This window comes from Siniperca chuatsi, linkage group LG6 (assembly GCF_020085105.1).
Source record: "Siniperca chuatsi isolate FFG_IHB_CAS linkage group LG6, ASM2008510v1, whole genome shotgun sequence".
NCBI lineage: Eukaryota > Metazoa > Chordata > Actinopteri > Centrarchiformes > Sinipercidae > Siniperca > Siniperca chuatsi.
Genome location: NC_058047.1, coordinates 22,548,239 through 22,575,660, shown reverse-complemented (window position 1 = coordinate 22,575,660; position 27,422 = coordinate 22,548,239). Strand labels below are relative to the sequence as shown.

The window sequence follows — 27,422 nt, the reverse complement described above, 5'->3', positions numbered from 1 at the left end:
CTCTTTCGTTACAGCTGCTCACTATCACGTCAATGCACGCAGGAATAGAAGTACTAAGCAAATCAAAATAGAAAACACTATAATACAGCTAAGATAAATTAAGTACAAAGTGGATATAAGTATAAAAGCTAAAATAAGTGTAAGTACAAAAGTGGATTTACAGGTTGATAAGTATGTACAGTATAATACAATGTAATAATATAAGTAATAAATAATAGTGCAATAATGAGTACTGTCAAGTTAAGTGTAGCAGATTAATCAGATTATTAGATGGTGGATATTGCACAGCAGTAGTAGAAGTATGAATAAATATCAATAAATAGGGAATATTCAACTGAAAACAGTTGAATATTCCAGAAAAGTATTGGAGTGATGTTAATGATCCAATGTCCAGTTTAATGACTTAGGGTCATACAGACTAACACTTAGACGGAGGAGTTAAAGAGTTTGATGGCCACAGGCAGGAATGACTTCCTGTGGCGCTCTGTGGTGCATTTTGGGGGGATGAGTCTTTTGCTGAAGGTGCTCCTTTGTTTGACCAGCACGTCATGGAGTGGGTGGGAGACACTGTCCAAGATGGCATGTAGTTTGGCCAGCAGCCTCCTCTCTGACACCACCAACAGAGAGTCCAGCTCCATCCTCACAATGTCACTGGCCTTACGGATCAGTTTGTTGAGTCTGTTGGCGTCCGCTACCCTGAACCTGCTGCCCCAGCATGCAACAGCATACAGATAGCCACCACAGACTCATAAAACATCCTCAGCATTGTCCGGCAGATGTTGAAGGACCTCAGCCTCTTCAGAAAATAGAGGTGGCACTGGCCCTTCCTTGAGTGTTCTTAGCACAGTCCAGTTTATTGTCCATGTGTACTCCGAGGTACTTGTACTCCTCTACAATGTCCACGCTGACCCCCTGGATGGAAACCAGGGTCACTGGTGCCTTGGCCCTTCGTAGGTCTACAACCAGCTCCTTAGACTTTGTCGCATTGAGCTGCAGATGATTCTGCTCACACCATGAGACAAAGTTCCCCACCACAGCCCTGTAATCAGACTCCTCACCACCGCTGATACATCCCACCACAGCAGAGTCATCAGAAAACTTCTGAAGGTGGCAGGACTGTGTGCTAGCTGAAGTCTGTGGTGTAGATGGTGAAGAGGAAGGGAGAGAGGATAGTCCCCTGAGGGGCCCCAGTGTTGCTGACCACGCTGTCCGACACACAGTGCTGCAGACGCACATGCTGTGGTCTGCCAGTCAGGTAGTCCACAATCCAGGACACGAGGAGGACATCCACCTGTCTAGCTGTCAGCTTCTCACCCAGCAGGGCTGGCCGGATGGTGTTGAAAGCACGGGAGAAGTCAAACATGATCCTCACTGTGCTTGCCGGCTTGTCCAGGTGGGTGTAAATGCGGTTCAGCAGGAAGATGATGGCGTCCTCAACTCCCAGCCGGGGCTGGCACCAGTCTCTCCAGGGTCTTCATTATGTGGGAGGTCAGTGCCACCGGTCTGTAGTCCATGGAGCCACTGGTACGTGGCGTCTTCGGCACAGGAAAGAGGCAAGATGTCTTCCACAGAACAGGGACCCTTTGAAGACTCAGGTTGAAGACGTGGTGAAGGACTCCAGATAGCTGGGGGGCACAGGCTTTTAGCACCCCGGAGCTGTATGCATCCTTAACGTTAGCATACAGCAGGTCCAGTGTCCTCTCCTCTCTAGTTGGACAACTCACATACTGGGTGAAATTAGTCAGTGTTGTTGAAACTCTGAAATATGAGTGCACTCGGGTGTTGAGTCTGGAGTTGCGCTATGGTGGTCTGAATAGCGTTGCACGCCGATGCCGGGTTAGCAGAAGGGTGGATGTAAACAGCCACAACAATGGCATGTGAAAATTGGCAAATAATATGGCCGGAGTCCCACAGCTAACAGTTCAATGTCCAGGCTATAGATACTCTGCTTGATAGTAATGTGACCAGGGTTACACCACCTGTTGTTGACCAGAACAGCAAGCCTGCTGCCTTTCTGCTTACTGCTCCCGGTGTGATCCCTGTCTGTATGCTCTATGGAGATTAGAGCAGTGTAGCACAAGTTTGGTGTTAGTAAGTGACTATTTAGTGGTCTGTAAAGCGAGGTTTGTGCATCACAGGTACTGGCAAGGCTCTACTCTCTGTTAGCTGTTTGTGTCCACATGTGTAAGTATAAAAACATGCTTAAGGATGCTGGCAGTATTTTGGAGTGAAATAACGGAAGAGAGGCATAGGTGAGGAAGGAGGAAATGCTGGAGCGAGGAGAAGGGTGGGCAAAGGGGAATGTGGTGGGAAACAGAGGGGCGGAAAATGTACATGTCTATGACATTTATTTATCTCTCTCTCAGGTGCATACCTTCACATAAAACAGAAGAGCCTTAAAAAAAATAACATCAATGTGATCATATTAATCTGATCTGTGAGAATAACAGTAAATCACCACAGTGCAGGCCAATTTTAGAACATCTTTAACCTACAAATAAATCTTAATCAGGTGATCCAAAAATAATGAAATAGTCCAATGTTTCTTCCAAAACATTTATTAGGACAAAACTATCTTTATATCATGTATATATGTTTGGTTTTCAGTTCAGTTTTAGTTGTCAGAACGAAATCTAAAGGCAGAACAGAACATGTATGTCATGGCAGGGACAGGACCACTGCTCGAAGGAATTGCTTCCAAAACTTTTGGGTTGGGACACAAAGCATACTACAGGCCAGATTCTAATGGGGCCCCAGCGAAACACAGGCCTATTATGTTTAAATGTACCCGAGACTAAATCTGTAATCAGGTGAGGTCCCACACTGGGAAAGTATCAGTTGTTCTACTCAAACAGCCCAGGGTTGTGCAGAGTCAGAGTCTGCAACAAGCGCTGAAAGTCCTGCATCGTCCATGGCTCTCTGTTTGTCCCCACTGAAGCAGCACTGCTGCTGTCCGGATTGATGCTCTGCGGGTCATTGAAGCTTATCAGGACATCTGTGGAGAACTGTGGCAGACGGAATAGACCCAGGTGAAGGGTCACTGTATTCTTCGCTTCTTCATTGAATTTGGATACACACTGTGTCCCAGTCAGCATCCAGGCAGAGCTGCAGTCTGACAGGGACAGCTCAGATTTAGGTAGGGGCACAACACTGGTCACTTCAAAAGCACCTGGCTCTAGAGCTTTGTTACTGCCTGCGATGTCTTCAAAGTGATACCTAGCAGCGTCTTGGTCTGCCACCTGACCCTGGTACTCCACCAGCTCCACGATCAGGCTCTGGTCGGTGTGTGCGTGGACAAACACCTCCTGGTTGTCCGGGATCTCTCTCAGCTCACTGGTGTCCGTGGCGCTGTGAGGGATGACAGCTGACAGCGCTCCTCCAAACAGAGGATGAGGCTGATCAGCGCTGCCTCCAGCACTCTGCATTTCTCTGTGAAGACTGTGAGCAGCTCTAGAGAAACAACAACAAACACAGAACCTGCTTTTAACTACCAGCAGTTTCAGAAACACCTGTTGCTTAAAAAACAAAACTGAAGCAGGAAAACGTAATAATACAACGCCATATCTGTAAATGCAGCGTGATGAACAAACGGCTTACCAATTAAGCCAACGATCTTTTCCGGTAAAAGTTTATCTTCTTCTTCTTCTTGTCAATTTTAGGCACGCTACACGCACGCCAGGAGCACTGCTGCCATCTACAGGCGAGGCAGACATACGCCCTAAAACAAGCAGTGGTTGAAGAAGTGTTCAGATATTTTAGCAAAACTAAAGCAAAAGTAAAACTACGTACGACAGAGTAAAACCCAGCAACCTGTGCTTAAAGTACCAAAAGTAAAAGTACTTATACAGAAAAATGGCCCCTGTGAGTGGTATATCGATATGCAGTATATTATAATACTTGCTTACTCTTATAATTGGTTGAGGTGAAGCAAATTTTAATTAACGTCATATAGCTGTTTAGTAGTTTAATTTATAACAATTATGAATTGTATTTTATAAACTGATCAGTTTTATAATATGTAAAATATACAAAGAAGAGGGATTACTTCTCTGTACATGTATGCATTTATTCAGAGTAGTGTCAGGGAGTTGTATATTTCTATGAGGAAATGGAATATTTGCTGCCTAAAGAATAAAAATGACGATTAAGCGAAATATTTCCCCCCGCTTTCAAACAGCTGCAGCGGTCTCTCTCCTCCTCCTCCAGCTGTTTGTGTTCATTTCCTGGTCAGCTGATTCAGACGGAGAAAAGACAAGCGCGCCGCTAGCATCCATTATGATAATCCTGTCACATCGTCCGGACAGCATTTGAAATGAAAGTGACAAAACCATAAAGCCACCGCGAACCCCGAAAACCCTGGATTAATACCCGAGTCTCTGTGTTCGCCAGCATCGGGCATCGGATCTTGAGGGAAACAGCAGGTAGCTAGCCACGTTAGCATCCTTAGCTGAGCTTAGCTTAGCTGGGTAGCTAAATTTGTCAATGAAGCGGCCTGTCTCAACCATTGAATCTATAGTAGCTAGCTATGTTGGCGTTTACATTGGCCCACTTTCACTTTAAATACTGTGGTGTAGTAATGTAATGGTTAAAGTGTGGTAGACAACAATATTCTGACATACTTGCGTATATTTAGGCTAACAAACAGCTAAACCAGCTAAAGTTGTCAACGGCTGTGATGTAATTACTATTCCTGATAACAGCTGTGCTCCAGTTTTATTGTCAGTACTGGCTCCTTTAAGGTGTCCTTGTTCGGACCGTAATTACATTAGTAGTAAATAACAGTACTCAACCACAAATAGCTTTACTTGACTCTGTGAACCAGCATCTTGTTTTCCTCCCTTGTCAGAAATGTATTATTTTAGTGTGGGCATTGTATTGCATTCTTCTCTTGGTATTTGCTTAAAGTTGCAATCCATAAATTGATTGTGATCATTAATAATCTACAGTCCTCTCTTGTGGTTATCATGATGCAATTTCCTCAGGTCTTATGTCCAAACCTGACATCACACTCTCTGTAATTTGTATTTCTATGTTATAAATCACAACTTTGATATGAATCCAATTCAGATTTTTTATGGAGTGCACCTTTAAAAGTCCTCTCTTGAAATAGAGTAGTTTTTTTTTTAAGTCTTCCTTCTGCAACCGTGACATGTTAGACTTGGCTTCTCCTCTTTCTCTTTCTGTGTCTCTTCACGCTGTCGCTGCTTCAGATAGAGCCCCGTCCCCTGCTTCACTTCTCCTCTGTTTACTGGAAAGTTCCTCTCTTCTCCTGGCCACTGAAAGGCCTTTTTCCAACCACAGTGCCAGAAAAGGACGCTGCTGAGAAAGCCACAGTGTCAGACAGAACTGGATTCAATGGTATAAGTTGTACTGTTGGGGAGAGGTGGTGTGTGTATGAGTGAGGCTGCTGTGTTTTTCCCTTGATGGTTACAGTAGGGCTTGAGGATCACATGTGGTTTAGTTCAGTGTCACAGGGGCACTTTATTGAGGCACCGTTGTGTTTTGTCGCACTGTTACTTATGGTGTTTGGAACAAGTAACACCCAAACACAGACTCAAGAGGGTATAATTGGAGGAACAGCATGTTTTCCACATCCGACATAGTAGAGGTTTTCACCCAAAGGCACACAGAGCTATGATGACATTTCCTTTCATAGTGAGACTCAATGCCTGCTCACACCAGAAATATAGACTTAAGACACCTTAATAGGATATTTCTTTGTTTACTGACAAGGCATAAAACACTACTTCACAGACAGCCAGCATAATGGACAACCACTTTTTTAATATGTTCCAGAGGTAAATATTAGAGGAGCAAGAGGAAACAAAATGCAATAATTACTGAGCAAGTTTAGATTTAGGGTCTCACTCTGTTCATACATGCTTTGTTCTCCATGTTCTGCTCGCAGGCATGACTTGGCTGTGGTTATGCCTGCAAGTCAAATCACTCACTTCTACCTACCAATATTAAAGTACTCTTATTTAGCAGGCTACCGTGTGTAACACTAATGAGCAACAGGACCCTTCTGGCTTGGTGCAGGTGTGTTGAGGACTGTCCATGTTTTCATAGAGCTCTCCCACAGTGCTGCAGATCCTAACTGATGGATCCTCTTCTCCTCCTGTCCTACAGAGGGAGCCAGATCGGGAGGAGCAGCCTGAAGACAACATGCCCCCCAAGTTTAAACGACACCTCAATGACGACGAGGTCACGGGATCCATTCGCAGCGAGAGGGTGAGACACAGGTGGAGGGAGTGGTGGTGTTTCGGTTGAGCTTATCACCATTGTCAAGAAGCAGGGGATGGAGGAAGCAAACTGAATACAAGATGGGAGCCCCTGATGATTTAGATTTAGAGTCAGTGTGCTGTAATCTGGATAAGGTTGAAAGCTGTCAGTTAGGCACTGTAAAAATAATTATGTGTTTTCCTTTACACAGAAATTATACAAGTAGGGAATATTGAAAGTATTGGAACATTTCATTTGAAATGTCCATTATGGTCAAAATCAGATGTTGATATAAGATGCAGATTTTGCTGTAAAATGTCCGTTAAACTGATATTAGTGGAAAAACTGAAGGAAAAGTGAGGGAATGCACAAAAGAGAGTGGACCTTTGAAGGAGGTAAGGGAAGAAACTCCTGTGGCCAAATGTCTGGTTCTCATCAAAGTGTTCATCCCCTCCCACCCACCTCCACCTTCCCTGCCCTCCCTCTGATTCTTTACTTTATTCAGTCCTCTGTTTCCTCTATGTAATCCTGTTTGTTATTGTGTTGAACTGAGATCAAAGCTAAGCTTACGGGGAGACTTGCGTAACAAAATGCTCCCTTCCACCTTCCATGCTTTCCCTTTACTGCCCTACCTCCTATTCTCTGATAATAGCTACCAGTTCTCCCCTATGTCTCCCATACTAGACAGTGGAAAGAAAGAAAGATGTTGTACAGAAGGAGAGTGTTAGTGCCTCGATTTATAAAGTTCTTTATGATCATATGGCCGCCATTCCCTCAGCTTTTTTGCAGATTACAGTGTATTTACAAGAAAATAAAAAGTCTATATTGGCACGGCATTGGCTAGCAGCTGTCAACATTACAGGACATCCACGGCTTTTCCTTATCTCAGCTCTTTATAGGGGCAGGGTGTCATGATTGTTAGAAGGTGATTACCATGGCTGAAAAATTGGAGATTTAACCTAAACTAAATTCAAAAACTGTAATTCAAATGTAATTAATGCTGCTCCTAAACTCATGGAACTACATACGTTATGCATGCAATGTCTCCTGCTGTCCTTAGATAATCTTCTGTAAAGATGAAGACCTTTATTTCTCAGTAGCAGTGAATATAGTTCTCCTGTCTGCCATCCAATGACAAATAGACTCTTAATGTCTCCTCCTGATCCAATTCTCCTGTGAGAATTTAATGCAGCTGTCCTCCCTAATTCACAATGAATAGTATTTCACGCAGGACCCCTACTAAAGCCATCAATGGTTCAGACTTGGTTGTGATCATGGCAGTGTGAGATAATCTACCTTGAGATCCCAGAAACTTCTCTCTATCCTTTTATCTGAATCTGTTCAGGTCCATTTTGGCTTCCCAGCAAACTGACTCCTTGTCAGAGTTAGCTGTTGAGGAGTCTTAGCGAGCTCAAGAGGAAGAGTTTTTATTGAGGTTTGGCAAGTAGAATGGCAGAGCAACAACAATGTTTTATTGTTAGTAAGTCATCATAATGTCAGTACACTATAATAGCAGTGTATTTGGCCAAATCTGCCTTCTGAAGACAGACAGAAAAGGCATCTATTGATGAGTACAGTACAGTAGCTATATCTCTGCATCAGCAACACTAGCTGTGAGTGCCAGGAATGTACTCTGTTTGGGCCTTTCAACTGACAAGGTGCTGGTACTGGAACTTGTTCCTGACCCAAATCCAAAAGCATTTCAAGTGTTAAAATACAAAATTCTGGCCTTTTTAAAGGGGAAATATGAATTTTAGTTTAAAACATTCAAAAGATAAACTAACCTTATCAACAGAATGTGAAGAAGTAACAGTTCTGATGTCATGTCAAAGAAGTCTGTATTGTGTTGCAGAGATAACTACTGAAATTAGCATGCTAACCTGCTAGCCCCGGCCCGTCCTGTGTTGTAATACCACTTGTGCCTCTAGAGGCGATAGTCCGATAATATAGCTCAGGTAGTTCCAGCTGGGAGATTTGTGCGAGCTGTGTTGTGCGAGTTTTCTACGTTACACAAGCTCTCTTAGCTTTTTTAGTCTAATAAATAAACAAAATAAACTCACAAAATGTCAAGAAAGGAAATATTCTTACAGATATTTTCCTTATCAAACAGAAAAATACAACCGTACACCTTCTGAATTCATGTTTCTCTCTTTCACCTAACTAAGACCAGCTTAAGTGCCTTGTTAACTCATCGTAAAACACACTTCATTCAAACTCAACATAAACAAAGTAAAACTCACCAAAACCGTCTTGGTTAGTCTTTAAACTGTTCCAACCATCCATAACCATCCATAACTCTGATTTGGTCGGGATAAATCCTTAATCCACCATTGGTCCCGGTCTGGCCGTGTTCACCGGGAGCCTGCTGATCCCGGTTCTGTTGCCCGCTCACCCGGCTCCGGTTCTGGTGCTCAGTCAGCTAATAGGACCGCTAAGTTAGCTGCACGGCTAACTGAGCTAACAAGCTAGCGGCAGTTAGCAGCAGTTATAACCTGATATGTGATATGCTGCCCCCTATTTTTTTGTAGTATGAATTTGACAGGTGGAGGGTAGTCTCAATTCTTAAATATCGCCCCTATAAACTTGTTAGTCTTTGTCCACAACCAAGGAACCAATGACATACTGTACGTGGCAGGGTGATATCATCACCATCAAAACGCAAAGTTGTTATCAGGCAACCAGAATTGTCCAAAAAAAGTGGAAATGTAGCCTGGGACCCAGACGAATCTGCTGAGCTCATGTTTCATTTGGCAGGTACGTCTGGCCCCTCTCCCATTGAAGCAGATTTCCACTCGTCATGGACAATCACACCCGTTTATCTAAAATGGGGCTGGTTTGAAACGATGACTGACAGAGTAGCGTTACTAGTCCAGATTTTTCTAGTAACGTCACACATTTCGCTGCTCTGATTGGTTGATAGAGCGCACGAAACTCAGACAGTCAAACTAGACAGTGCTGATCAAATATGAATCAAGATTCTGTTGCTGCATTGCCTATTTTCTACCTCAAATGTTTTCAGAAACACATTTTAGTGTTCTGTTTAGCTGCAATTTGAGAAAGTTTGTGACCAGGACGCCATTTTTTTTCCAGCTTGAAAACAGACCAAGCACCGCCCCAACTTGCACGTGTCGCTCAGCATGTTTCATTGCTCTGATTGGTTGTAGGTCTATCCAATTGTGTCCAGAGGCATTTTGGTCTGCGCCCGTTGATAACACCCCTTGGAAATCGAAAATGAACTGGGAGGTTCCAGACTAATACACATTTGCAAATTAGTCTGGCAATGCCAGGTTAGTGGAAATGGGGATCGGTGTGAAAATCAGTTTGGTGGTTCCCAATCCCAACACAGGCACTGGCCGCAGCATCGGCCTCATAACAGTAGAAAAGCTTTCGATTTGTAGTAAAGAGTCCCATTTTGTGGTCCCAGCTCCCCTCATGGGATGTTCTCTGATTACGAGAATGTAGTCATTCAATATCCAGAGCTTACTCTTATCTGACTTTTCCTCTTTTACAGAGGAACCTACTGGAGGAGGACTCTGATGAGGAGGAAGACTTCTTTCTGTGAGTTTGTGCGAGGATATATTCTGTTCAGGCACTGAGCTTAACAATAATAGATACAATAGTCAGATATATTTAAAATACATTTTACACAGCAGAGTTACAATTTACCCAGCTGATGAGAGCAGTAACACTATGTGGATTATTAAAGCAGAACCCAAAAATTCAACAGCAAAATACAGTTGGAAATTCATACATTTAATTGGTAACTTTGGCTTCATTAATGCCTGTTTTCCAGGAGAGGGCCCACAGGACCCAGATTTGGACCTCAGAATGACAAAATGAAGCAGTAAGTACCAACACTTTCCTCATTACAACTAAAAGCCAGAGGTCAGAGTGGTATTCGCAGCACTCTAAGTTTTGGTGTTGGTGTTATGCAACTGTGGTTCGTCGTGTTTACCAGAAGCTGCAGCTTTGTTAGCAGATTGTGTAAGAGAGGCCACCATGTGCAGGTTATTGTGTAACCTTTCCAGGACGTCCCAGTCCCTCTGCAGTCTGTTTCCACATTAACCTCCAGCCAGAGAGCAGAGGAGGTCATTGTTGAGACAGTCTGGCACCCAGACTTGTTTCTCCGTGCTCTGTTCATACTTGACAGTCTGTCACTGCTGTGAGCACATGAAACCATGTGCCGTCATTACAGATTTTAGAAATGTTGTGCGCACATTGCCCAGGCCACCTCTGTGTCTACCTGAACCTGAACCCCTGAGGTCAGGTCCTCAGTGTGTTTATGTATGTTTGTGGCAGCCGATGCTTCTTTATGTCCCCCAGCTCCCGATGGTGTGTTTTGCTCTGGCTATGGTTTTGCAACAGTTTAATATTACTATTATATTATTATCTTCAACATGCAATCAAGCTGAATCCAAGACTGATCATTTCCTGCAGTCCCTTGTCTGAGACAATCAGTGTAATGGTGCTGGAAAATATGATCAGTTGTTAGAGAAAGCAAATTCCTTTGTCTTGTATCTCACTTATGAGCCTCTCCGCCTTTTTAATTTCTTTGCCAATGTCCTCCCTCCCGCTGACCCTGCATCCCTCCAAGAGGTATTGCTAAGAATTACATTGTAATAAGAGTGACGGAAGGGTAATCTAGACTAGTCATGCCATGCTCAGGTGTGAGTACCGTGAATAAAGCAAGGGTTTGAGCATAATTCTGCACATACTGAACAGGTGCTGGCAGGTCACAGTGAGGCTGAGAACCATTTGACAGGCTTTTTATTGCCTGCCAGCTGGACATGGCTAGATATAGAGAAGAGGATATTGTTGGGAAAACAGGTCCTTTGTGCTGTGGTGGGTTACCAAAAAGAGAAAAAGATAAATCTTTGACAAATCCTACCTTCAATCATTTCTGATTCATGTCTATTATTTATGCTTCTGTGTCTCGCACCAACTTGTGTCCTCAGGGTGCAGTCGCAGGTCGATGAGGTGATCGATGTGATGCAGGAGAACATCTCCAAGGTGATAGAGAGGGGCGAGCGTCTCGACGACCTGCAGGACAAGTCGGGTGAGTCACACCGGGACAGCGTGTGTTTTTGTGTGTGTCAGCATGTGCAAAATATGTGTTTTGTTGATTCACAAGTAAAATGAAGTTAACACAAACTCTGCAGGGAATGCTTTCTCAGTCATGGCTCTAAGGATCGATGTCCTCACTGTATGTAGGATTATTTTGGCATTTGCTTATGTTAATGGAAAAATGTGCATCTGTTTTTAAAGGAAAACATATGTTAATGAGGGCCAGTGATCCTAAATGTGTTTAGGTATGACTTTAATGTTAATCACAAACTGCGTATGAGACAAACGTGGAATAATTTTAGCATAGGAATGTTCTGCAAATAAGAAATTCCAAATTCAAGCAAGAATCAACAAATTATCAGCTCTCTGTGTGAACTATTTGGAGGCCCTGATTTCTGCCCAAAGAGGCGGTACTGTATACAGACTGAATGGATGTGCTACATTTACAGTTTCTTTGTCAGTCTGTTAAATTAATCAAATAAAAAGTAGTTTTGCATTAAACTAGGGCTGCAACTAACGATTGCCAAATTGTCAGAAAATAGTAAAAAAAAAAAAAAAGCTGTTATAAGTCCAAGGTGATGTCTTCAAATATCTTGTTTTGTCTGACCAACAGTCCAAAACCCAAAGATATTCAGTTTATTATAACATATATAACAAAAAAAAATCATCAAATCCTGACATTTGAGAAGCTGGAATCACCAAATGTTTGGCATTTTTGCATGAAAAATGAAACTATTCGATTGTCAAAATCGAAAAAAAGAGGGGGTGTTTGCATGTAAATACACACAGTGCACTTTAAAGGTGTTACTGATATATCCAGGTGTAGTGTTTTACCAGGTGTTTATCTGCAAGCTTTTGACAGGTCTCACACAGCCCCACTCTTTTTTCACTCTGTGTATATCAAGCAGGTGTGTGAAACGTGTTTAGCTCGCTCCGTTACACAACTTCACACACGTGTAAGGCTTTCAACTAGACACGCACAGGTCTTCTTCTTCTCCTCCTCCTCCTCCTCTTCCTCCTCCTCCATGGATGAAGTGCTCGTGCCAGTCTATTAGGCCTCATCATGACATCCACACAGATGTGTGTATAAAAGCTCTCTCTATCATGTCGACCAGCCAACCAAGACGATGACTCACATCTGGAACACATTTGTGTGTGTATGTTTGCATGAGTCTTTGTGTATATGTGAGTTTTTTTACTGTATTTGTGGGTCTGTGGATATTTGTGTGGCTGATTGCATGTCTCTACAGTGTGTGTTGTCCTTTATAGATGTCTTTATGTGAGCAATATAATATCCTGTGATTGACACTTACAGCTTGCTCTCTGACCCATGTGCAGGTAGCCTGTTGTTAAATTCCTTAAGATTAACAAGCATCTTCTCAGAAGCCTCGTGTGAGCGCTTTTCTTTGTAGTAGCGACAGGGCGTTAACAGGCACATGGACGTGGAAACAGCAGACACATGACCGACACAAAGACTCTTAAGAGGGACAGGGGCTTGGGCAAGTACAGTGCCGCACGCTAGGGAGCTGTAACCTTCCCGTTAACATGCATAAACATCAAGTTGACAACAGTATCCAAGAAACAGAGAGACAGAGAGCAGTGTGGGCGAGCATTTTGGAGAGGGAGATCACGACAAGGACAGAAGCGAGGAGGTTTGAGGGAGACGTGTTTTTGCTCAGTCGTGTATAAATCCGGCAACTCGTTCAACATTTCATGGCAATAGTCGACTTTAAAAAACAAACAAAACAACTGTTAATAGGAGTGATCTCACCAGCAGAGCTAAGGCTTACATAACTCTAACACCTTATAACTGCACATACACAACATACACAACACAGAGCCAGGCAGTTTGAGTCACCTTATCCAACATCAAAATCAAAACAATAGCCAGCTTATTGTTTACTTAGTGATTAACAAGTGTTGTTTTTTTTCCCCCTCTTCTCCAATAAACTTTTTCTCCTCACGTGTCCTCGTCTGTGCTGCGGTCATGTGATGCTCCAGAGAGCCTTTCAGACAACGCATCTGCCTTCAGTAGCCGAGCCAAACAGCTGCACAGGAGGATGTGGTGGAGAGACATGAAGGTGGACTGACTGTCTGTTTTCTCTGTGTGTGTGTGTGTGTGTGTGTGTGTGTGTGTGTGTGTGACACTTTCACCGTGTCTCTTTATTTGTTTACATTTAAGGTTGTAGTCAGAGGTATCCAGTATGATGAGGAGGTGTTTAATGTGTGTTATTTCCTCCACAGATGAAGATGATTATTGCCTTGGTAGTTGTTGCTCTCCTTCTCATTATCATCGGTGAGTATTCGACCAAGCACACTAGCACAGTTTAATTTTACATAATGTGCAGGACGTCCCATTAAGTATTTGTTCTCTCTTTCAGTTCCAGTGATCCTGCGATATCGCTAGTGTCTGAGGAGGAGGAGGATGGGGGGGGACCCTCCTTTCTCTCTTCTTCCTCTCTCTCTCTCTCTCTCCTCTGCACACAGTCCTCCACTCCCGCTAGGGGGCACCAGCCAGCCTTCCACACCCTCCTCAGTGTCAGCCTGTGTACCCTCAAGGATCTGGCCTCAACTTGCCCTTAGTACAGATCTTATCATTGGTATTTCCACATAAATCTGCTGTGAGATCAGTACTAAGGCTCGGTTTGATCCCTGGTTTTTAAAACTAAGCTACAGAAAGGGGACATGGGAGAATTGGGGAGATATTTAATGCCGTTTGGGAGAAAACACTGACTCTCAGCCCTCTAGTCAATGTGAAGGAGTGCTCCATTCCATGATACATATCACGTGTAGGGCCCTGTCTTTGCCTTGACCACAGGGAAAGTCCAGGTCCTGCATATTACATAATATAGATAGATACTGTAAAGGCAGGGAATCCGTGCCAGCTAGCTGGTCTGAATCTGCTGCAGCAGTCTCATATAAAGGGGCTCTAACATTTAGTGAATGAAACTCAGATGTCTACCCATGATTCCTTGTGTGCCATCTCCTCACCGCCTGAGGATGAGAATGTTTATAGGGATCATTTTGCGAACACGGGCACATTTCACTGTTCACCACAAAGCGAGGGAACATCCGAGGTTCATCAGCGTAGTCAAAGGTCACTTCTTTTAATCATCAAAAACGCTTTCCGACAGGAAAGTGATTTCACTTGTCAGGTATGTTTCATCATCAGTACAGATTATTGGAAAAGGGACTAAAGAAAGGAAGGCCATCTGTTCAGACAATATCCTGCTTTCTTTAGATTGTTCTACTCCATAAATCACCTTTCCATTTCTGTCTGCCTCTTGATATCTTGTTATACTGTACAGCAGGACCATGTCAAACCAAAACATCCAGGTTATGAATGTCTCCTCGCCACTCTGCACTCTAAACCTCTCACCTTCCTCCTGGGTTGTGCTGAGCTCTGGGCTGGTTTGGTCACGGCTATCCTACTTTCCTGCTAGTGACATTAAACTGTCTCTCTCTCTGCAGATGCAGTTCTGTTTGGTTTTAATACTGCTTTTGTCTTTTTTTCACTATTCTTAAATTCTTATTTCTGCTGGTCGGTTCTGCTTGTATGAATGTTGGTATTCCCATCGCCACTGAAGGGAGAGTTTATCTCTCTGTACTGTTACGTTATGTTTAAGGAGGGGTAATTGAAGTGATGCAAGTTAAACGTTGAGCTGTGAAACAAACTTGGTGTCATTGTGTCTGGATTAAATAACTGTATAATACATTTAAACTCTACATTGTCATTTTATTATTTTTAATGTAATTTATTTTAGCTGTAAATATTGATTCTGTAATGATGTACAATACTCTGGCATTGCATTGGAAGACTGTGATATACTGATCTTTTTTGCTCTAAAATAAAGTGATTTTAAAGGGCACTGGTCTGGTTGAATCTGTTTTGAACTGGTTGACCATCTTCCTGGGAGGAGGAAATCAGAAAAGAAGAGTAAGGCTGGAGAGAGCAATCAGAGGGAAACAGAAAAGGTTGACGGAAAGAAAGGCCACTGGGGGTGAAGAGTGAAAAACTGATCGTCATGCCGTCCCTCCACTCTTGACCACTTAGGATATCCTCGTGCTCTCAAGAGCCAGCAAAGTCCTGAGTTTTCTTTTATGTCCTCTCATTACCCAACTTTTTTTTTTATTGGTCTGCGGCTTTACTGGCAGCGTGGATTCCCAAGATGGCACTCAAGCTGGATGGTCTGGAGACTGTGAAGCGTTATTGTTCTGACAGACCCACTGCTCTCGTCCTCTCAGGACAGTAGACACAAACACACACTGACAGCTTTGCCCTTTGCTTAGCCAGCGCTGCACCAACCCTTTTTAGGGAGCAGAAATTTAATTGGACCACAGGGGTCTTTTACTTCATTGATCTATGGCAGATGGCCGTCCGGCTCACACTCGTCGCTGGTGCGCACGGCAGGGGGTGATGGCTTTACTTCAGCTTTGAAGATAAAGAGGAGAGAGGTCATTTCATCTCATGTTTATATGTTGATATAGCTGCGGTGAAAAGCCTGCGTGCCACTGGACGCTCCCTGAGTCCTGTTCAACTGCAGTGAAATCAAAGGTAGTAAAGTTCTGTTTGGACAAGTGGCTGTAAATGTTAGAGCTCTTTTCAGGTCTCACAGATGTGTTGGCATTTGCTGTAACTACAAACTGGGTGCCTAGAGGTTTGATTTTGCCTCTGGTTAGGACTTTGTCCATCCATATGCAACGGGAAAAAATAATTCTGTTACACTACACTATATTTGTGAACAAGAAGACATTTTTTTCTGTCCTCCCTGCCTGCGGAGACACACCCACACTGGCAGCAGAGGATGTTTTGGTCCTGTGTTAGGGGCTAATACTGGATGACTTCAGATTCCGGGCATAGCAGCGGTTATATGAGTCCTATTAAAGTGAACTAAACTCAAAAGAGAGAAGAGTGGACAATGTGCCAACCAGCATTAGTCAGTCACACACACACCCTGTCCAGTGGAGACTCTTTACAGGGAGAGACATATGTGTCAGTAGCTAGAGGAAGCAGAGAATAAATCTCCATTTACATTTGATAATCATTTGGGATTCTAGTGAATAAAACATTGTTCATATGTTTGAGAACACCTCGTCCTCTGTTTTTCCGTCTTAATAGTTGACCTCTCCTTCACTCCTACTTTCCCATGAGCTTCTTTCTTCACTCATTCTCTCCATTGTTGTCTCCCTTCTGTTTACATGTGGTTTTACTCCCAGCATTTCCTCCTTCACTGATTTATTCAGTCCTTTATTTCATGTGTCCCACCTTCTACCCTCTCTTCAGTTTCTCATTGCTAAGATATTTCCTGTAAGTGCATGCGCCCAAACCGTGAATATAGCAGTTGTCAACATCAAACACATACTGTAGCCACCTTATTCATCCATTCATCCATCTGTCTAACCAATCAGAGGCTTGCCTCATCAATCAAGACAACTGTCTCAGGTACCACAAGCACAGATCGATGCAGGTGAGGCTGGCATCAACTTGCAAGAGGAAGTTTTTAAGACTGTGCACATGTCAACTTGTGCCCCCTTCCCCTCTGCACCCATTGCCTTCTGGCCTTCCTGGAGTGAAGCATCTGGGTCAGATGATGTTTTAGAGTTTATGTACAAGAAGTCTGAACATACACAGAAGTAAGGAGACATGAGGAAAAGAAGTGCAGAAGGATTTAAGGAACCCAAACAAAGAGGCAGGATATGAGGGTAAGCTGAGACCTGTAAAGCCAGGATTGTTTGAGATTGGAAGGTGTGTGTGCGTCTGCACACCTGCCTCATTGCGTGCATCTCTGAGCAAGTGTCTCACTTTCAAACCTTTCATCCTGCCTCTCTGAAAATAAACAAGAGATCATCCTCCATATCACATGACTGTAGAAGAGAGCCTCGCAGGCAGCGGTCCGACGTGTCTGTGATATTGTGTTAAAGCAAAGAGACCAGAGTGGAGCGACAAGAGGCAGACTGCAACAAATCCACCCAGGCAGCAAGTGACAGGAAGTGAGCATGGGGAGGAATGGCTCCCGGCAGGTGGATCTGCAGCATGAATAAACACACACAAACTGTTCACAACAAACCCGAGCTCAGCTGAAGGGACCCAGTGTATGTCGGGGTCATCGATTGACTTGTAACCTCGACCCTTCCATTCTGGCCCTCTACCAATATGAAAGGGGACACCTGCTCCTCAGGAGGTAATTGTATCCAATGAGGCCCAGTTTTTCCTGCCATACGGGGGGCCAAACCTAAGCCAAATCCCCTTTGACACATGGGACTGCATCACACATATCAGATCAGGGGACGTTTTTACAGATGAGACATGAATAAATAACATTGGAGGGGCTGAATTACACAAATTTAAAAGACAGAGAGCCGTCATATTGGAGCCTTAAATCCAAAAAACAGCTTTTGCAGAAAGACAGACGCACTCAGACTTTGTGAAAATGAGATGTTTTTGTCCCCAAAACAACCAGCATCCCATGCCTCTCTCTTTTCTTCTTCTCTCTCTTTCCCTCCCCCTTTTCCCCTTTGGTCCCCCTCCCCACCAGTCATCTCCCTCTCTCCTCTCCCTCCCTCCCTTTCACCTCTCCTCTCTTCCCCTCGTTCCCTCCTTCCTTCCCCTCCAGATTGTATAAATATCTGTGAGCTGTTGAGGAGAGCGCAGTGTTACAGACCTGTCCACTGAGGAGAGACAGGAGAGAGAAGAACAAGAGTGGGTAGGAGAGAAGAAGAGAGACCTGAGAAAAGAGTGAGACAAAATAAGAAACTGAGTCATCATCAGGAAATTAGGAATTAGTAAATGATTAAAGGAGAATTCCAGACTGGACAGAAGAAAGAAAGTCATTCTTCAGAGAGAGAATTTAAAGTTAACTTCTCATTTGTCTGTGTGGAACGACCGTCCTCAGTATGTTCTTCCTTCTCTCGCTGTGTATGTGTGGTCTTCTGCTGCGAGGAGATGCACAGGACCGAGCTGCTCTGTGGAGGGGAAACGACCGAAGTGGACGATGCCAGTACACCTTCACTGTACCCAGCCCCGTCGAGGCCAGCTGCCCGCAGACCGGAGGCCCCGAGGTGGAGGGCCTGAAGGCTAGACTCAGCCTGCTGGAGGTGCTGGTGTCCCAGCTGTCTGGTGGGGACACCGGGGGTCACCAAGGGGCCAGAGCCAGAGCTCAGTCTGAGCTTCAGGAGGCGCTGAACCGGGTCATGGGGGAGAGGAACCTGCTGCAGGGGGAGAAGGAGCGTCTGGAGGGGGAGTTGGAGGGGCTTCAGCGCAGGATGGAGGAGATGAGGAGGGAGACGGAGAGGCTGAGGAACAGACCCTGTCCTCCACAGACGCCCGCCGTGCCACCAAGCCTCCCTCTGCAGGGCAGTGCCCTGATGAGACCTGCTGGGGGTAAGAGATACACTCAAACCACCACACACTTTAAGAGCTATTTACAAAATGTGCAAAGCTTAATAACATTTATAAATAGAAAATTATTTTTACTTCAGAATATTCTCTTGTTATGAATTCACAGCTATTAGATAATTCTGCATTGTGCATAATTTATTTTATATTTAAATTTCCCTTATCCATCTTGCAATTAAGATGCAATTAATTGCCTGAAGACAGGTTGTCTTTCTGTATTTCTCTGAAATATGTATTTGGTGACTGTTAATGGGTTAATTGGAGCAGAGAAGTAATGATACATAAATGTTATGTATGTATGCAATACCATGCACATATAGAGTGCATTGCACAGGGATCCTGTGTGTGTGTGTGTGTGTGTGTGTGTGTGTGTACACTGTTTGCAACAACAGAGGCGATGACACTTAGGTTCCCCCCTAACACCATATCTGCCTGCACCAATCCCTTTAACAGCGGAATAATGTGTGTTAACCCTTTAATGATGCATGTACCTGTTTGTTTGTGTGTGAATTTGTATGGTTAATGTTTTGTTTGCCCCATTAGTCTGCAGAGACGCTCAGGTTTCTGCGGGGGTGATGGTAGCAGTCCAAACAGGGTCGGCTCAGTATTTATGAGCAGATCCTGCTTTCTTTATGACTGGTGTTTCCCTCTGCATGACGAGCAGGGTGCGAATAGCCTGGTTGGGGGGTGGGAGGGTGTGTGTGTGCTGAAATGTGATGTACGCTCTGGAAGTGGTAGTTCCGTGCCAAGGTCTCATCTCAATGCTTTTGATGACACCTGGTGGGTCAGTGCTGGTGGGGATGGACGGGGCCGCAGAGGGCTTGGGGCCAAGAACAGTATACTTCCAAGGGTTAGAGCTTTAGAGCCAGTAAAGTTAAGCTCTGTTATTCTGTGTGTTTGCAGTGGCCAAACATCCATCTAATTAGGCTCTGTGCTTGTCTTTTCACCCTTTCTTTTCTCAGCTTAGCCATCGCTCTGTTTACCCTCTTGGCTCTCAGAGTGTATTACTTATAAAGCTGAGATTGCCAGCAGCAGTAAATCCTTCCTTACCATCTCCCCATCCTCCAGACATCCCTACCCCCTCTGCATCAGGAGAGCTTATATCCTCTATCTGCTCTGCATACTCCAGGTTATCTGCTTAGCTCCTCATGTTAACACCTGTAGACTGAAATACTCAGAGAGGGCCCCTCGGGGTGAGAGGCACATGTAGAATAGATCATAGTGAAAGGCAGACATGCAGAAGCAGAGGAGAGAGGAGATAAAAGTCAAAGCATTTTGGCAAGTTTGTAACTTTGACAGGAACATTTTAGCATTTACAATTCAAGCAGTGGTTATGACCTTCAGTAACACTTGCCTCTCAAAATATATGAGCTGATATTCTGTAATGATATTTTATTACCTTAAAAATAGACCTTCACATAAAATTTGCACCAGCAGTTACAACACAAGCCAGCCAGCCTTGTGGCAACATTCTTTTTAAATGGAGACCTGGCTTGTGCTCAAAGCAGAACTAATACAAAATTAAAAGGCGTGGGCTGACAACGTTCAACAGTACACAAAAGAAAATAATTTTAAAATCACATTTAAAAATGAAAAAGTGTTACACGCGAGGAATTCAATAGCAGACCAGCAGCCTAAGGGGCCACATTTATATACACTTTGACTTGTAAAAACACTACTGTGCCTAAACTAAGTTTGTTTTCAGGTTATAGTCAGTCACCAGCCAAGCCCATTGCCAAAACACAATCAATTTCACCATGTCTTTCAGATGTTTTCTTTCACTTTCCTGAATGTGCAGCCAGCAGGAAATGCAGTCATAAATAATGTTCAATAAACTCCTAAGATGTCTCAATTAATGTGCTCATCATGCATCAGGTAGAGGGACTACATGGCCAGATTGTGGCCAATTTAGAGTAAAACTGAAATGTCTTTTGTCTGTTGATTATACACTGTACCCTGAATTATGAATACAGACGAAATATAAATGTCAAATGTCAGATGCAAAATGTTTCATGACAACAATGTTATGAAGATGCTGAGTTGAACTTTGTGGAGGACTGGACCTAAATAAGATCCAACAGCTCTGCTGAACTCTGTAAGCAGGGGTTGATTAGACCTCAGACTGAGCCTCTTCTGGGAAATTAGAACCCATCTGGTCTGTGAGATTTATGGCACTCTGCTCAGTGACATCCCAAACAAAGAGGATATGAGGGCACATATGGCGCACACACACACACACACACACACACACACCAGGGAAAAGACAGTAGGAGAATGTGGCTGTTTACCTGTGATGATGAATGGCTGCGTCCTGGTGGAACAGCCTCATAGCAAACCCCCTGTAACCCTCAAAACACTATTGACCTTTTAAATGGGCTCAACCCTTACCTTTAGCTTTTTCAAATATTTTTCTGTTTACAACACACAGCAACTTTCCCATGTCACTGCCCCATTACCAACCTCACGCTCCTCTTCATCAAAACAAAGAATCAACATCAGCGCACAGGTGCTAATGTTTAATGTTCTCTGCCTCATTAGAGCCCATAATTATCCACCTGAAATCATTGGACACCGCACGTGCAAGAGCACAGCAGGCACATGCTCTCACACATACAAGTAGTCGTCCATGGACACAGATACACAAACACACTTTATATCAATTTTCATGAAAGCTTATTTGAAAAGGTCTTTCTTTTCTTTTGTAAACATCAACTCTGAGGAGTATACAGCTTACAGACATTGTTTGACATTCACTTTTCACAGTAATGGTTTCTTGAAGTAGCCAAATGTGAAAATAAGGACAGGGTTGGGGATAAATGCGGAGAGAAAAGAGGAGGAATGAAGAGAAGAACCTGACAATGAAACAGACGAGAAAGGGCCAAACGACTGGTTTGAAGTTTTGAGGACATGAAGCTGACAGTGCTGGGGTGGGATGGGGTGTCAAGTGTGTCAAGTATGTGTCTTATGGTCGGCCAATCTACCGACTGTCTGACTCCAGAGCAGCTGGGAATCCATTCAGGGGTGTTTGTTTCCTGCTGTCACATTCCCTGCTGTCAGTAGTGCCATAGCCACGTTTGGATACGCAAACTCTCTCTTAACTTTTGTATGCTACATGTGAAATGTGCAAAAGAAATCACTAAACTCTGCGTGTGTGTTTAGGTTCCAGTCCGATGTCTCACCTGATGACCAGGCCCAACAGGCAGGGAGACAGCAGCGGTTTGAGAGGTGTGATACGTTTTGTGCAGAATCACCTCCACCTTGCTGTTCAACTTGCTTCTTCAACTGAATCCGTCTCTCCATCTCTCCCTGTCAGACTCAGCGTGGCAGCATGGATCTCCAGGCTTCCAGGAGCTGAAGGCAGAGGTGACAGAGGTACCCGCTCCTGACGGCTCGGAGGACAACACAGGTCTCTGTTCCAAATAGTCTTCTTTGTTTCTCCCTTAATGGACCATACGAGTTGTTTAGCATTTTTTAGCCCCTCTACTACAAATCACATATACTTTAAATCACAGATGACCATTTTGCAAACAATAGATGTTTTAGAAATTTAGAAATGTTTTAGAAAATCTAGTTTTTCTCTCATTTCAGGCATACATTAGTTTCCATTCATTTCTATATGATGAGAAAATCTATTAGCAGACTTGTTTAATCCATTATAGTGAACATTAAGTCTGGATTAGCTTTTGTCAAGGTTTTACTGTCATTTTTATTTAACACACTGCAGACTTCTGAAATCAGTCTGTACTTCAAAAAGTGCCATCATCTAACATCATGCAAATCTCTCGGCTGTTTCTGTATTGAACAAGAACACACCCTTTTGGAAAATCTCGTTCTTACAAAGAAGCATAGCCAAGCACCCACAAAGGCAGAGAAGAAAAAGACTGTAAGCTAGCTTACTTGGATGTAAAATGCAAACACGTTTGTCAGGCCCTTGCGCACAATGCATTTTGGTAAGAAACAATGAATGTAAACAGAACTTTTGCTTGTTTACAAGAAAACTGCACAGGGCACCTTTAGGATCAAATCTGTGTGTACGAAATATTTCATGAATGTGGCCCAAAGGCTGCCTGTAACGGTAAGAAAAATATTTTCAACTGCATCGCACCCATTCGCAAATGGTCAGCGAAAATGTAAAGAACACATGCTTTGTAGTTAAACACACCAGTATAGTACTTTAAATCCAATCCTGGTAGCTAATACCCCTCTCACCCCCCGCTGACAGCTTCAGAGCAAATACTGCTATTAATACTGCAGCATTTGGGGCGAGAATACCAGAGTCATGCCAATCTGTAGGTATGTGGGCCTGCCTGAGTTTCATGTTTGTCTCGTAAATGTAAAGGGAAAGCACCCCTAACAAGGATGTCACACACACTGTTAAACCTTTCGCCCGTGGGTTTCCCAAAACCACGTCATAGCTCGTGCTACTGAATGGCTCTCAGCAGGTTTGATTGTTTGGGAGATCATGAAAATACACGTGAAGTCACCACGTGAAGTCATATTATCCCTGATGAGGCCACGCCACAGGGAAGCTACATGGTAATAGGGGTATTTATAAGACATATTCCTATCTAACCCTTAATCCGGTGCTACGTCCAGGACGTGAGAGCAACGGTGTATTTTAGGAAGTGGTAAATATACAGCCTGCCTTATCATTTTCCCAGTAAGACAAGCAGCGGAGAGTTCCTGCCCAGGGTAAGTTGTAGCCCAGTTGCTGCTCTGATGGTGGTGACTCAGACAAAGTTTAGGCTAACAGAGATGTCAGGCAGCATCTCTAGACCTGCTGTCTGCCTCCACGATGAGAAATGATGACCTCATCATACCCCTGATCAGCTCTCGCATTACCATCATCGTGCCTCAGCCACGTTCATGTAGATCCACTTTACTGTGTACCACTGACTGTGTGACTTGTCTCCTGAAGTCACCCTAAGTCAGAAACACGCAGGGCGATTTAAAGAAAAAATTTGATTTGATTTGAGGATGGTTGTTTTTCAAGATTGTGGAACCCTTGTTGTGTTGCAGTTTTTTTCCCGATCAACTTTTTTCCCCAATCTTAAACGTCCAATCAGTCTTTTCATTGCCTTTGTATGCTATTGTGCCGCCTCTACAATGCGCCTTGCGTTTGCACTAAACACAGTCTTCGAGTGTGTTTTCCGGGTCTGATAGTGACTTTAGTCTTCTAGTGTGTTACCAGTATCAGTGATAGTGATAGTCTCACAAATCTTTTTATCCTTCCCTCTCTCATGTTTCCTCTCCTTCCTGCTCGCAGGTTGTGGGGAGTTGGTTTCAGTTGGTGAGCCAGTCACTCACAGGAAGGCTGACAACATAGAAGGTAAATATGGTGTTTGGATGCAGGATCCTGAGGCTGTCTCCCCTTACGGACCCAACATGTTTTGGCGCATTGACACCATTGGCTCTGACGTCAGGAAGCTGTTTGGGTATGAGGACATGGAACAACTCTCTAAAGGCTTTCCGTCCAAGGTAGGTGTCACATGGATGATATTCGTTCATGGGAATAAGCCAAACATCTTTCCTAGTTATTGTCTCATGTTTTCCCATGACAGGTCCTGTTGTTGCCGGAGCAGGTGGAGAGCACTGGTGCCACTCTGTACCGAGGCTCTCTGTACTTTCAGAGACGTCGTAGCCGCACCCTCATCCGCTACGACCTGGCCTCTGAGAGCATCGCAGCCCGTCGTGACCTCCCGCACGCCGGCTTCCATGGCCAGTTCCCCTACTCCTGGGGAGGCTACACGGACATCGACCTGGCTGTGGATGAGCAGGGGCTGTGGGCCGTCTACTCCACCGTCAAAGTCAGAGGAGCCATCGTGATCTCGCAGCTGGACCCATACAGTCTGGAGGTGAAGAAGAGCTGGGAGACCAACATCAGGAAGAACTCTGTGGCCAACTCCTTCATCATCTGCGGCAAGCTGTACACCGTGGCCAGCTACACGGCACCCGACACCGTCATCAACTACATGTACGACACTGAAACCAGCCAGGGGAAGGCCATGGCCATCCCGTTCAAGAACAAGCACCGCTACAACAGCATGATCGACTATAACCTGGCTCAGAGGAAGCTGTTTGCCTGGGACAACTTCCACATGGTGTCCTATGACCTCAGGCTGGGTCGCCAGCAGGCCAACTAAGGCTGTCATGAGTATTGAAAAGTGACATTTGCTCACCTGTTCCTGCTTCAAAGACTCAGAGCTTTAGAACATAATGTGTGTGGTAGAGGTAGTTATAAAGCCAACACCATCAGTATCAACATGTAGAAGAACCAAACGAACAACCAAACTCCAAAGTGAAATGAAGCCGTTTGAGGAACAGTGTCCCCTGCAGGTCTGCTTTTTTTTTCTTCAGTGGGAGGAGCTTTTGCTGTGGCATGGTCCACAAATGTTTTTAGAGGAATTATTTTTGTACCGCCTTTAATTCAGATGTATGATTTTTATTGTTTTCTTGTTAAGATATATATATATATATATATACATATATATATATATATGTATTTGAGGTCTGAAAGATGAAGCATAGTTGAATTTCACAAGCTAAGTGGGATAATTAATGCATTCAATTTCCAACACATACTCCTGTGGTACTACACACCCTACAGTGTTTCACCAGTCAACATCTCTTATTAAATAAACTGCTCTCTCACTCAGCATGTACTGAATATCGCATGTACTTGTACACTGTAGTCAACATAATGATGCAATGTTCAAAATCGTCATGAAATAAACTTCTTTCTAAATTACAACAGTTTATGTGCTTATTATGGTATAATCTACCTCAGAAGTAGAGCCTATTGGTACCACTTTATGAAGGGTTTGTAAGCTGTAACTTTATTAATGGTTACTGACACATGAAAACCATGTATCTCCAGGTTTGGTGAATTTTTTTTCAGGAAAACTTAAGAATTGCAAATTCTACTTCTTAAACTAAATAAACAATTTAAAAAAAAACACCCTGGATTGTTCAAAAAATAAATTGCCACAAAGTTGGAAACGGGGCTGTTTTTCTTGGCTCCTGAAAGGTTGAATTTTTGGAAATATGTGGTTCTCACAGGACAGCAAGGTAATGCTTTATTAATCAGCTATAGGTCATTTCTAACTTTTGGGTAGTCAGGTTGGGAAAAGTCTCAGTGGCTGTTGAGTCATTAATAAAGTCAAGCCATTAATTAACACTTTCTAATAAGCCATCAGCAAAAGTTATCAAGTCCTCTGTAGTTACCGTATAATGTCATTAATAAGTGGATCTTATTAATACATTAAGTCTGTAGGCGTAAATTTCAATAAGCTGTTAATAAATTAATTGTTCAGCAGATGCCTTACAGCCCTGTTCAGTAGGTCAGAGGTCGAACTGTCCATTAGAGGGATCATGATGAATGAAAGGGCTAACCAAAAAGACAAAGAAAGTGTACTGCAGGAGGAGGATGAACACCAGCCCAAACCTGGCAACAAACATTGCTGTTATTAATGGCTTTTAACTGATCTTTAAAGCATTATCAAATAATTTATTACCCATTGACAAAGCCATTTGAATCCGTGTATCACTCGTTCTTTTCATATTCAATAGGAAATCCAACATAGGAAAATTAAAGAACAATTCGTTATTTATTTATGAATCCAACACAAAAAACAAATAGGCTAACGGCTTGTTTGTTTTTCGATTGTATGCTCAAGTCAAAAATAGGAAATGAAAAAACGGGCCACGCAACAGACCGAATTTGATATTTATATTGCTGATTTGTGTAACCAGTAAGCTATTGACTTCTTCGTGTCTTGCACTTGATAAACTTGCAGCAAATGTATACACTTGGGCGGGCGATGGCGGTACCCGATTTAATGTAATGAGTATGAGCTTGAACATAAACATAAATGTTTTTTTTTCAAAGTATTTTGGAAAATAAAAACCGTGGTTCAATTTGCAGCACAGTGTAACCCACTGTATGCGTGTACTGCGACGGGAAAGGGAACGCTTCATAACTTGCCTGAGAATCCACCGGTTTTTAAGATTTCTTCAGTATCAAAGTGAATCATTGATAGCTGTCAGTACATCCAATGGTACTCAGCAAAACATGAACTGTTAATAGCTAATTCGGTGAACTTCATTTTGCAAAATGTAAACAAATAAAACGGGGGTCACGTTGCTGCCCACAGTTTAACTCAATGCATCCATGGCAACAGTTTACTTCCTGTTTCGTGTAAAAACACTTAACGTGACATTTTCAAAAATACTTAGTTGAAAAAGGAACATTCATATTGATGTTCAAGCTCATATTTATTACATTAAATCAGGTAGCGCCATCGCTCAGGTATATTTGCTGCAAAGTTAGGCTATTAAGTGCAACACACAAAGAATTCAGTAACTTCCTGGTCACAGAAATCGGACACATTTAATATCAAAATCGGTCCGTGGCCCGTTCCCCCCCCCCCCCCCATTTCCTGTTTTTGACTTGAACATAAAATCGAAGTACGAAAAATAAGCCGTTTTTAGTTTTTTGTGTTGGATTCATAAAGAACATAACGAATTATTTATTTCAATTTTCCGATTTTGGATTCCCTATTGAACAGATGATACACCTTTGTTACACCTCACTAACCCTTTAAAAGATCATCTCATTTAAATGTGGTACTTTTCGGAGTTTTGTTGCATTACTAGAACATACATTTTCTTTATCTAAGCAATCCGAAATGCTCATTTAAGTTGTTATGTGTTGTAGTGACACCTAGTGGTCAGACGTAAT

At 43.3% G+C, this 27,422-nt stretch overlaps 3 protein-coding genes across 8 annotated transcripts; 2 read left to right on the top strand and 1 right to left on the bottom strand.

The window, feature by feature from the left end:
* Positions 1-2,331: 2,331 nt before the first annotated feature.
* On the bottom strand, positions 2,332-3,718 carry rangrf (RAN guanine nucleotide release factor). Its single transcript, XM_044198238.1, has 2 exons — positions 3,598-3,718; positions 2,332-3,450 (listed from the first exon to the last, which is right to left on the bottom strand). Exon 2 carries the CDS (start codon positions 3,423-3,425, stop codon positions 2,844-2,846), a length of 582 nt encoding a protein of 193 aa, XP_044054173.1. The 5' UTR covers positions 3,426-3,450; positions 3,598-3,718; the 3' UTR covers positions 2,332-2,843.
* Positions 3,719-4,175: 457 nt separating this feature from the next.
* vamp4 (vesicle-associated membrane protein 4) lies at positions 4,176-15,155 on the top strand. Of its 5 annotated transcripts, none has more exons than XM_044198241.1 (10): positions 4,176-4,421; positions 5,211-5,358; positions 5,989-6,039; positions 6,130-6,231; positions 9,734-9,780; positions 10,016-10,066; positions 11,178-11,278; positions 13,288-13,367; positions 13,531-13,582; positions 13,668-15,155. In XM_044198241.1, exons 2-10 carry the CDS (start codon positions 5,356-5,358, stop codon positions 13,691-13,693), a joined length of 513 nt encoding a protein of 170 aa, XP_044054176.1. In that variant the 5' UTR covers positions 4,176-4,421; positions 5,211-5,355; the 3' UTR covers positions 13,694-15,155. The 5 variants fall into 5 exon arrangements, with proteins under 5 accessions (XP_044054176.1, XP_044054174.1, XP_044054179.1 ...); XM_044198239.1 differs by having other exon boundaries at positions 5,986-6,039; XM_044198244.1 differs by lacking the exon at positions 5,211-5,358 and having other exon boundaries at positions 5,986-6,039.
* A 2,773-nt stretch (positions 15,156-17,928) lies between these two features.
* On the top strand, positions 17,929-25,433 carry myoc (myocilin). Of its 2 annotated transcripts, XM_044198236.1 has the most exons (5): positions 17,930-18,667; positions 21,842-21,907; positions 21,996-22,088; positions 23,949-24,160; positions 24,244-25,433. In XM_044198236.1, exons 1-5 carry the CDS (start codon positions 18,181-18,183, stop codon positions 24,823-24,825), a joined length of 1,440 nt encoding a protein of 479 aa, XP_044054171.1. In that variant the 5' UTR covers positions 17,930-18,180; the 3' UTR covers positions 24,826-25,433. The 2 variants fall into 2 exon arrangements, with proteins under 2 accessions (XP_044054172.1, XP_044054171.1); XM_044198237.1 differs by lacking the exon at positions 21,842-21,907 and having other exon boundaries at positions 17,929-18,667.
* Positions 25,434-27,422: the final 1,989 nt, after the last annotated feature.

Coding starts and splice junctions, on each gene's coding strand:
- rangrf (XM_044198238.1), bottom strand. CDS start 3,425: ATGCAGAGTGCTGGAGGCAGCGCTGATCAGCCTCATCCTCTGTTTGGA.
- vamp4 (XM_044198239.1), top strand. Junction 13,368..13,530: donor TGTGGTGGAGAGACATGAAG/GTGGACTGACTG, acceptor TTTCCTCCACAG/ATGAAGATGATTATTGCCTT. Junction 13,583..13,667: donor TCTCCTTCTCATTATCATCG/GTGAGTATTCGA, acceptor TCTCTCTTTCAG/TTCCAGTGATCCTGCGATAT.
- myoc (XM_044198236.1), top strand. CDS start 18,181: ATGTTCTTCCTTCTCTCGCTGTGTATGTGTGGTCTTCTGCTGCGAGGA. Junction 22,089..23,948: donor CGGCTCGGAGGACAACACAG/GTCTCTGTTCCA, acceptor TCCTGCTCGCAG/GTTGTGGGGAGTTGGTTTCA. Junction 24,161..24,243: donor CTAAAGGCTTTCCGTCCAAG/GTAGGTGTCACA, acceptor TTCCCATGACAG/GTCCTGTTGTTGCCGGAGCA.